Below are 11247 nucleotides of genomic sequence, written 5' to 3' on the forward strand. Positions count from 1 at the left end.
TGAAGTAACTTGAATGTACACCACAAGAAAGCTTAGTGTGTGTTGCCCCATTACTGCAAGAGGAAGCTTTAGTATGGCGGGAATCAGTGATTCAGAATGTACTTGAGGAACAGATAAGTTGGGACTTCTTTCAAAAAGAGTTTCAAAATAAGTATTTGGGAGAAATGTACATAGAGGACAAAAGACAAGAGTTCTTAACACTGAAACAAGGGGAGATGCTTATAGTGGATTATGAACGAGAATTTCGAGATTGAGCAGATATGCCATCGAGTTTGTACCGATCGGCCGACCGATGTAAAAGATTTTAAGAGGATTACGTGATGAATTTAGACTACGTTGATGCCTCTTAGAATCACTGAGTTTGCAGATTTAATGGAAAGAGCTAAGATGATTGAACAAATTCTCAGAAGGGATAAAAAGTCTGAAGTTGCTCGTTCGATTGAAAAACGTCCTGGAATGGTTAGTTCAAGTCCGCAGCCTAAGCGGTCAAAGGAATCACGAGGTAATTGGAGATTTAGTTCTCAATCGGAAAGAAGTGATCGAGGTCGGAAACGACAGACTACTGTGTCTACTGGCAGTATCCGAAGTCCAGTTCAGAATACTAAAATTCCAATATGTAAGCATTGTGGAAACCGACACAAAGAGGAATGTAGAAAGTTGACTGGAGGTTGTTTCCGTTATGGAGCTACCGATCACTTTATTAAAGATTGCCCAAAGATATCTGGAACAACACCGATAGTAGTGCAAAGATCTGAATTTGCTTCCAGAGGCCGGGGATCAGGCCGAAGTAGTTCGTTTGCTAGAGGTGGTACTAGAAGAACTAGTGAGAGTGCTACACAACAATCTGAAGCTAGAGCTCCAGCTCGAGCGTATGTTGTGAGGACTCGAGAAGAAAAAGATGCTCACGATGTGGTGACAGTATATTCTTATTGAATTCAGCACCCGTTTATGCTTTAATAGACCCTGGGTCATCACATTCATATGTTAATACGAAAGTAGTTGAAACAAAAAAATTAGAGTCTGAATTGTCTAAAGTTATGATAGAAGTGTCTAGTCTACTGGGACAAACTACTTTAGTGAACTATATATGTCGAAGATGTTCGTTAATGATTCAAGATAGAATATTCCCTGTTGATCTGTTGATTATGCCATTTGGCGACTTTGATGTTATTTTGGGAATGGACTGGTTATCAGAACATGGAGTGATTTTAGACTGTTATAAGAAGAAGTTTATTGTTCAGAATGAAAGTGAAGATACAATTGAAGTAAATGGTATTCGGACTAGTGGATCAATTCGTATTGTTTCGACCATTAAAGCTAGCATAGTTCTTCATCTAGGTTGTAATGCTTTCTTAGCATATGTGATTAATTCGGATTCAGTTGAAAGTCAGTGTAGTAAAATTCGGACTGTATGTGAATTTTCTGATGTATTCCCTGAGAAATTACCTGGATTACCCCCTGATCGAGAGGTAGAATTTGTGATTGAAGTCTACCCAGGTACAGATCCGGTATCGATACCTCCGTACCGTATGGCACCTACTGAGCTAAAGGAATTAAAAGTACAGTTGCAAGACTTATTGGACAGAGGTTTTATACGACCTAGTACATCACCATGGGGAGCTCCAATGTTATTTGTTAAGAAGAAAGATGGGTCGATGCGGTTGTGCATTGATTATCGACAACTCAACAAATTGACTGTCAAGAATAAGTATCCACTTCCCCGAATAGATGATTTGTTTGATCAACTGAAAGGAGCTTCCGTATTTTCAAAGATTGATCTGAGGTCGGGATACTATCATTTGAAAGTAAAAGAGTGCGACATATTAAAGACGGCATTCCGTACGAGGTATGGGTATTATGAATTCTTAGTAACGCCATTTGGACTAAAAAATACCCCTGCTGCTTTTATGGATCTTATGAATCAGATTTTTCAGCCATACTTGGATTAATTCGTAATAGTTTTTATCGACAATATTTTGGTGTATTCCAAGTCAGAAAAAGACCATGAGCAATATCTCCGTATTATTTTGCAAATACTACGAGAAAAGCAATTGTATGGAAAATTGAGCAAGTATGAATTCTGGTTATCAGAAGTTGTGTTTCTTGGTCATGTCGTATCAGCGGATGGAATTAGAGTGGATCCAAAGAAGATTGAAGCAGTTATTCTGTGGAAAGTTCCTAAGAATGTATCAGAGGTACGAAGTTTTCTCGGATTGGCTGGTTACTATCGAAGATTCGTCAACGGATTTTCAAAGATAGCCTTACCGATGACCAAGCTACTACAGAAGAATATTCCATTTGTTTGGAATGAGCAATGTCAGAAAAGTTTTGAAGCATTAAAATGAATGTTAACAGAGGCACCGGTATTGACTTTACCAGAATTAGAAAGAGATTTTGTAGTGTACAGTGATGCTTCATTGAGTGGACTGGGATGTGTACTGATGCAGAACGGGAAAGTCATTGCTTATGCTTCACGGCAACTGAAACCGTATGAACGCAACTTTCCAACTCATGATTTAGAATTAGCAGCTGTAATTTTTGCCTTGAAGATTTGGAGGCACTATCTTTATGGTGAAAAGTGCTATGTTTATACGGATCATAAAAGTTTGAAGTATCTGCTTTCGCAAAAAGAATTGAATCTAAGACAAAGGCGTTGGATAGAGCTTCTGAAAGACTATGATTGTGTCATAGACTATCATCCAGGGAAGGCTAATGTAGTAGCCGATGCACTGAGTAGAAAAGCTACGATTGAATTACGAGCAATGTTTGCACAACTTAGTATCATCAAGATGGAAGTCTTTTGGTGAATTAAGAATAAAGCCGATAATGTTTGATCGAATCAGATCAGCACAGTTAGAAGATGATAAGTTGTTAAAGAAAAGAGAGATGATTCAAAATGGTACAACAGAAAATTTTAGCATTGATGGAAATGGTTATCTAAAATTTCAAAATCGACTTTGCATTCCGGATAATTCTGAGTTGAAAGAGTTAATTCTTCGAGAAGCTCATAATAGTTCATTTGCATTTCATCCTGGAGGTATGAAAATGTATCGTGATTTGCGTGAATTGTATTGGTGGTTGAGAATGAAAATGGATATAACTGAATATGTGGCAAAGTGTTTGACTTGTCAACGAGTGAAGGCAGAACATCAAGTTCCATCAGGATTACTTCAACCTATCAATATTCCTGAATGGAAATGGGACCGAATAACGATGGACTTTGTGACGGGATTACCGATGTCTACAAGTAAAAAGAATGCTATTTGGGTAATAGTTGATCGACTTACGAAGTCAGCTCACTTGCTGAGGTTTATGTTCGGGAAATCATTAGATTACATGGTATTCCAAAATCAATAATTTCTGATAGAGATCCAAGGTTTATGTCAAGGTTTTGGAAGCAATTACATGAATCTTTCGGTTTTCGACTTCACTTTAGTACGACTTTTCATCCACGATGATGGTCAATCTGAACGGGTAATACAAATTTAGAAGATATGCTTGAGCTGTGTATGATTGATTTTGAGTCTAACTGGAATATTATTTGTCATTAGCGAATTTGTATATAATAATAGTTTCGATCAAGTATCTGAGATGGCACCGTATGAGGCTTTGTATGGACGAAGATGCCGATCACCCGTATGTTGGACAGAAATGAATGAGAAGAAGATGATTGGACCTGAATTGGTTCAAGAAACAGAAAGTACAGTTAAGAAAATTCGAGAAAGATTGAAAACTGCTTTTGATAGACAGAAATTGTATGCAGACGGGATATTGAATACTCAGTCGGGGATAAAGTATTTTTAAAGGTTTCACCTTGGAAGAAAATTCTAAGATTTGGTCAAAAAGGAAAATTAAGTCCTCGTTTTATTGGGCCTTACGAAGTTATTGAGAGAATTGGACCAGTAGCGTATCGATTGGCCTTACCTCCAGAACTACAGAAAATGCACGATGTCTTCCATGTTTCTATGCTAAGAAGATATCGATCGAATCCTTCACATGTTATTATGACCGAGAATCTAGAGATTCAACCTGACTTATCGTATGAAGAAGAACCAATTGAGATTCTAGCACGAGAGGTAAAAGAATTACGTAATAAACGTATTCCTTTAGTAAAAGTGCTATGGTGAAGTCACAGTGTTGAAGAAGCTACATGGGAACCAGAAGAAACGATGAGATCTCAATACCCCCATCTCTTTTCAGGTAAATTTCGAGGACGAAATTTATTAAGGAGGAGAGAATTGTAATGAACCGAAAGTTACGGTATCGAACTTGAGTCTTGAAATCTTGTTTCAGTGAAATTAATTCATGAATATTTATTAGAAATATTTATGAATTATAGTTGAATGGTTATTTAGTGTTTAATTAAGTGAAGTAGCTTGAATTTAGTTTAAAGGACTAAATTGCATACGGTATAAAAGTTTAATTATAGATTAAAGATTAGTAAAGGGACTTATCTAGCAATTAGACCCTAAGTGCCATGTGTGTGAATGTATGATATAACATGTGTAATAGTTGGTAAAGATATTAAATGTGTTAAAGTAGTTTTTCTTATAGATTAAGTTTTTTATTAGAATAATATTATATTATTAATATTATTATATTGAATATAGATTTATGAGTAAGTTAAAAAGAAAGAAAGAAAGAAAGAAAGATAGAAAGAGTTACAGAGAGCAAACGTGAGAAAGAAAGAAAGAAAGAAAGAAAGAAAGAAAGAAAGAAATAGAAAAGGGAAATTTGAGGATTAAGGCCCTAAAGCTTGATTGGTAAGATGTTTTAGCTTATTTTCTTATAATTCTTATGTTTATGGATGCCTAATTCAAAGTACTGCATGTATGAGCTTAAAATGAAGAAAAATAGAAAATTTTTAGATATTGATTTAGTTGAATAAATTGAGGTTTTATGGGTTAAATTGACAGAAATTGAAGTTAGAAGTGAAAATTGAGTGATTTATTAAAAGAATTCTAAGTTAGGTTTAAATAGGGATTAAGTTGAATAGAGCTCAAAATTTATGTTTTATAATGAATTTTATGAGTTAGAAATTGTTAATGAGTTGATTAAAGAGAATATGAAGCTTAAGTTAAAGAAAAAGATTAGTAATGGAAAAAGGACGAAATTAGAATTTTTGTAAAAGTTTGATAGAAAGTGAAAATGTGTTTTATGAATTAGTATATTGATGATTTTAATTGTATGATTGTTAGTAGCGAGCGTAGCATCGGATACGTCATCAAAGAAGGGAAAAGAGAAAGTGAACGAAGATATTGATTAAATTCGATAAATAGTGGTTTGTATTTCTATAAACCGAGCTTAATCGTTATTGCTATATTTGATATTTATATTGTATGAAAATGTGAATGAGGTAAGTATTTTTACCATATTGAAATGAATGTGATTTTGAATACCCTATTAACAATGTCGGGCTAGTCGGATATAGTTGACATGTCATAGGAATTGGAAGTATTGGGATATTCCGACATTGAGTCGATGAGACACTATGTGTCGACTCTCATTAAAGTTCGGATTTGTTCCGATGAAGTACTTTGTGTACTATAATGTTAAAGTTCAATTTGTTCCGATGAAGCACTATATGCTTATCCGGAGTGTGGGTTGGATCCGTGTATCCGTTAGTGTCCGAGTTATGTTAATAAGGGTAAATAAAGTAAAGATTATTAAAGTACTGATTGATATTGAATAATAGCAATAATGTGTTTGAATTACCATGTTTTAAAGTTGATTAAGCTATTGTTTATAGAAATAGCACTGAGAGTATTCTCAGCGTATGGTTTGTTTCCGTGTGCAGGCTAGGTATGCGAAAGTATAAGGACTCAAGATACAAGCCGATCCCGAACTCAAATTGGTGAAGTTTCTATCTTTTGGAAAATGGCATTGTACCTAGGATGTCTTTTGGTCATTTTGAAAGTATCTAAGTTGTTAAGTGATATTTTGGTATGTTTTGTAAATGTTACCAAAACCTTAAGTATGGTATGTTTTGATATGTTAGTGAAGAGTAATAAGAGGAAGTGTTGGTAAATATTGTAGAGAGAAGAAATGAAGATGTTATAAACTTAGTTATCAACATTTTATACTAAAACAGATTTGGACAGTAACAGTAGTCCAACTTTGAAAATATACCAAAAATAGTATAAAGTGAATTAGATGATGAATAAAATATTTAATTGAAGCTTAATGAATCTATTTTTATATGGAAGAAACAAAATACGTAAAAGAGTTGTATTTTATGAGATATTTACGTTTTGGTGAAACAGGGTTAGAGAAATTTCTAGATTCCCTATTTTGACTTTAGAAATTCACAATAAATTGTGTATTAAGAATTAGGACTCAAACTTTATATGTATGGATTTCTTATTGAGTCTATTTTTAATTGAAACAAATGGCATAGTCATTGGATTTCTGTACAGGAAGAAATTTGATTCGTAGTGCACAAGGGTCAGAGTAGCCGAACCCTGAAACAGGGGAGAATTTTTCTAATAAACTGTACTAATTGGCCTGACCAAAAATTCTAGAAAAAACTTAGTAAGTAGATATATGAGTCTAGTTTCAGGTAAAATTTACGGAATTGGATTTCGAGTTTCGTAACTCGAGATATGATTTTTTTAGCGACCGTGACGCAGATGGATAGTTTACTACGAAAACTGTTTAAGTGCTAAGATAAGTTTTGTAATGTCTCCTGCTTGACTCCGGCAACGGTCTCGGGTAGGGGGACGTTAAATATAAAACTAGTCATCAACCTAATTGTCCTTCATTCTACTAACATTGTAACACCCAAAATTGGCGAGTCCTGAGTCTGGACAGTGCCCCAAAGAAAATCTGATGGGCGTGGTCCTATACGCCAAGATGTCATTTCTTGCACACTAATAGGGCATATAGGCAATGATAGGATGTAAGGAATGGAACGACCTCTAAAAGTGTATGATGGTGAAAACGGAAAGATTGGAAAAGATATTAAAGATTTTTGAGTTATAAGAAGAGGTTGCCAAGTTAAGGTACGCCCAGTCTTTCCAGTTAAGGTATAAGTTACGTATGAACAAGATAGTTAGATGGAACGATGGGTCAAATCAAAGATATGAAAAGATTTTAGATTTTAGTATACGCTTCTCTACAACTATAAGCCACTAATAAGAGCAACCTTGAAAATTAATGACGCGTGTCAAGTTCTACTAGAAGAGCATGGGTTTTCTCTATAAGGTATTGTAACTTAGTTTAGAAGGAAATACGTTATCTTCTCCCTTCTATTCGGTAACAGCCAGTGATGCCTAGCTCTAGAAGTTGATCCAGAATTTCTTGTTAAGCTAAAACTAAGGATCAGAATTAATGTATAGGATGGTTTCCTCGCCCGAGGTAAGTATTCTAGACTTACATATGGCTTTCTACGATAGTAAGCTAGCCTATGTTTGTAAATGAAAAGATATAATGGTAAAATGTAATAGCCCATTTCTAGTGGTGTCAGAAATAGTGGTTTTGGGACCACAATTCCGACATGTGAGTCCATAATATTAATTATGTAATATTTATGAAGTCATTCGTGTCATATTAAGATATCGTTTAGAAGTTTTGACGTTTGGTTAGTTAATTAATGAAAAAGGATTAAATCGTAAAAGTTGGAAAAGTTTCTTGCTATTGATTTTTTTCTTTTCTTAGCTAAATGGCCTAAATGGTTAAAGTTGGAGGATTTATGTTGTAATTAAAGCATAACTTAGTAATATGCACAATTAGTGGAAGAAAAGAATTAAAATTTAGTGCCTTATAATATTTTTGTTAAACTAAACAAAAGATAAAATAATAAAAGCAAAAGAAAGTGACATTCATCTTCTTCATTCTCCCATTTTTCAACCGAACAACCTTGTTGCTAAACCTACAAGCTTCGGTATTGTCTCTATGCTTGTATGTAAGTGTTCTCTTGGTCAATTTTTAGTGAATTTTGTATTTTTGTGATCATTGTATTGATATCTAACTAGAATAGGGGTTATTTTGCAAAACTTTCAAAGTTTATAAAGTTTTCCATTAATTTCCTTGAAGTTTTCTTGATGTTTACTCTTGAGCTTGAAGCTTGATGATGATTTTGGTCTAGTTTGTAAAGAATTTTGATTAGTTTTCATGTTTAGGGATTAAAGTGAAAATAAGTTAAATTAGACATGGTTTTCGTGGAAAATTTCAGCATGTAAGGACTATTTTTGGGTGTTAATGAATTCGACACATGGATATAGGGATTAATTGAGAAAATAATCTTGTTTTAGTCTTAGGGACCAAATTGATTAAAGTGTAAAAGTTTAGGGCAATTGTGAAAAATTATAAATAGGAAGACATTTGTATTAAATTAAATATTACATGAAGTTGAAGCTAATAAATTGAAATAAACTACTTTATAGATCAAGAACCAGTAGATAATCGTGAAAAAGGAAAAGTTACTAAATTGTCCCTGAATTTGGCTATTTTTGCATTTTAGCCCTGGTAAGTTCATACGGTTTAATTTAGTATAATTTGCAATGTTATATTGACTTGTAAATTATGATTTGTTTAAAAATTGTATATATACAATGTATTATTCATAAAGTTTATTCAAGATGGGAAATGTAATTGATTTGTAAGGTATTATGAGGTTTTATGTATCGAGCCCAGATGAACATAGGATAGGATACAATTGGCATGACAATAGGTTATATTGCGTGCTGTATGGGATTGAATTGTGATGAGATAATGACTCTTGACTTGTTATTATCCATTGAATATACTAGAGTCAAGCATTTGTTGTGGACTATCGTGTTAAATTTACAGTGATTCTAATGTGTTACTGGGGAAGGATGTAAAGCCTACGGTCTAGGCACTTGGTGCCTAGGCTTGTTCTCAGTTAGTTTAGCTCGTTTGAGCTTTCTAACATGTCTTGGATGGATAACTGCATATCTGCATCTGTTTATATCATTCATTGGGAAGATTTTCAATGGTTAAATGACTAGTTTTTGAATTATACAAACGCTTACATGATTTTTCAATGTTATAGCGTGACTTGATATTGAATAATCTTGTATGATTGATTAGATTAGGCAACTTATATATATATATATACAAAGCTCACATGTTGATTAGTTGTGGTTGACAGGATTAATGTTTATTAACATTGTTATTATATGATTTACTATGTTTATACGGTAAATTTTATCATTTCGACCTGTGAACTTACTAAGCTCTATTGAAGCTTACTCGTGTATTTTTCCTTGTAGATATTGTTTTGTGGAATCGGGTGAACTTACTAAAATATTTGATTTCAAAAAGTTGATTGACTAAATTGAAAAATCAATAGTTGAGTGACAAAAAAAACTAATGACATAATTGGGTGACTATTTTTGTAGTTTACCCTTTTAATTTTGCTCACAAATCAGGGCCACCTTTTATTATGCCATTAGGCCCATTTGAAGAAAAAAGAAACCAGTCCTAGCCCACGAATCAGTATTGGAATACAGAATTTGGAAATGTAAAGTATTGCCTACACCATAAATACCATAACCAAGAAGCAATCCGGAAATCAATTTTTAAAATTTGAATTTAAACAGAAGCTTTGGGAGAGGAGAAGAATCGAGAAAAATGGCAACAACATCGAAGAACATGAATGTTTTCTACAGGCAGAAGAAGAACGGCACTACCTCTACCGGAAAAAAATCAACTAAAAGCCCATCTCCCAAACACGCCGCTACTTTCGGTTCCGAAATCACCCAACCCCCTGCTCTTGTTTCTCATGGCGGTTCACTCGATCTCAAAGGTCACTCTTTTTTCCTTTTCTTTCTGGAAATGGATATTTACAAAAAGCTAAAATTATTGTTTCTTTTCTTTGAGGGGAACAGATGATTTTGATGAACAAGAGCAAGTGTTAAGGCAATTTGATATGAACATGGCATACGGGCCGTGTATGGGGATAACGCGGCTGGATCGGTGGGAAAGAGCTCAAAGAATGGGGCTAAACCCTCCTAAAGAGATTGAAAGCCTTTTGAAAGGTGGGAAAGTGAAGTTAGAAAGTTTATTTGATGGTCGTGTTTAGTTAATTAGTAGGTAGCATAATAGTAGTATTATGTATGTTTAGCTAAAATCAGACAGCTTCTGGCTGTGCTTCTGGTTGGGTGTTTTTAAATGTTGTGATGAATCTGGAAAGTTGTTTTGGTCTTAATCCATGTGGGATTTTATGAAATTTGCACTAGCAAATTGCTTGTTGTAGTATGAGTGAGTTATTTGGCTGTTCCAAGCTCGGATTCTAAATCCCCTTTCCTAACAACTCCTCGGTGAATGAAAATTGATCTTAGTTGCTTAGCTTCTGAAACTCACATCTGCAGGTTGATATTTGATGCGGGAATTCAGACCATTTTTTCAAGGAAGATGAATTGAAATCTCTGACTTGTTACAATTACTCATCTACAATAGTTTTTAAACTCTAAGAAAGCCTATATAAGTACAAAATAGTTACTAGCACAAGAAACTCAAGTAAAACCAAATTATGTTATCTCGACATACATAAGTGTTATCTATTTATGAGCAAAACATTTGAATCGAAGCAAAATGACTTCCATTTTGAATTTCGAATAAAGGATTCCATATCCAAGTAAAATCAGTCAGCTTTGTCTGTAAAGGATTAAAGATAAGGATATGCCGATCCTTCCTCCTCCATCTGAGAATCATTTGCCGGCTGAGTATCATGCCATGGACTAAGCCAAGAACACCATCCCGCAACTGCTCTTAAACTGTCCTTAACAACCATCTCAAGTGTTGTCCCAACAACCTGTCCAAAGTGATGTTTGAACAATGAATGTAAGATGTTGTCCTAACATACTGTCCTAAGAGATGTTTGGAGAGTGTAACATTAAAGTATTGGACAGTTAAGACCCCAACAGTATTTTATAATGCACAACATTATATAGTAGAGTGTTTCAAGTAACTTTGCATGTTTACCGAGGCCATTCCCCATTTATGATCTTATTACGAGACGCCAAAATCTCATCCATTGAACTTTTCATCGTATACGACAAAAACCATCCTTCTTGCAAAATACTTCCATTTACATCTTAAATTCCAAAATATCTAAAGAAGAATTAAGTCCAGTATTAGTACGGTGCATGCACTTGCAAGGAAAACCAGAATCTCAACTGTCTCTCTTCCTATGTAGATTTTTATTATATTCTTCTTTTATATAAACTCTTCAATGAAAACAAGGTCAAGTCAATCAAACTATTATTAGATATCCTCAATTAC

At 34.2% G+C, this 11247-nt stretch overlaps 1 protein-coding gene across 1 annotated transcript; it reads left to right on the plus strand.

Moving 5' to 3' along the window:
• The first annotated feature begins 9431 nt into the window (after positions 1–9431).
• Positions 9432–10192, plus strand: LOC108472511 (uncharacterized). Its single transcript, XM_017774049.2, has 2 exons — positions 9432–9769; positions 9852–10192. Exons 1-2 carry the CDS (start codon positions 9595–9597, stop codon positions 10043–10045), a joined length of 369 nt encoding a protein of 122 aa, XP_017629538.1. The 5' UTR covers positions 9432–9594; the 3' UTR covers positions 10046–10192.
• The last annotated feature ends 1055 nt before the right edge of the window (positions 10193–11247 follow it).

Source organism: Gossypium arboreum, chromosome 11 (genome assembly GCF_025698485.1).
Source record: "Gossypium arboreum isolate Shixiya-1 chromosome 11, ASM2569848v2, whole genome shotgun sequence".
In the NCBI taxonomy this organism is placed as follows: Eukaryota; Viridiplantae; Streptophyta; class Magnoliopsida; order Malvales; family Malvaceae; genus Gossypium; species Gossypium arboreum.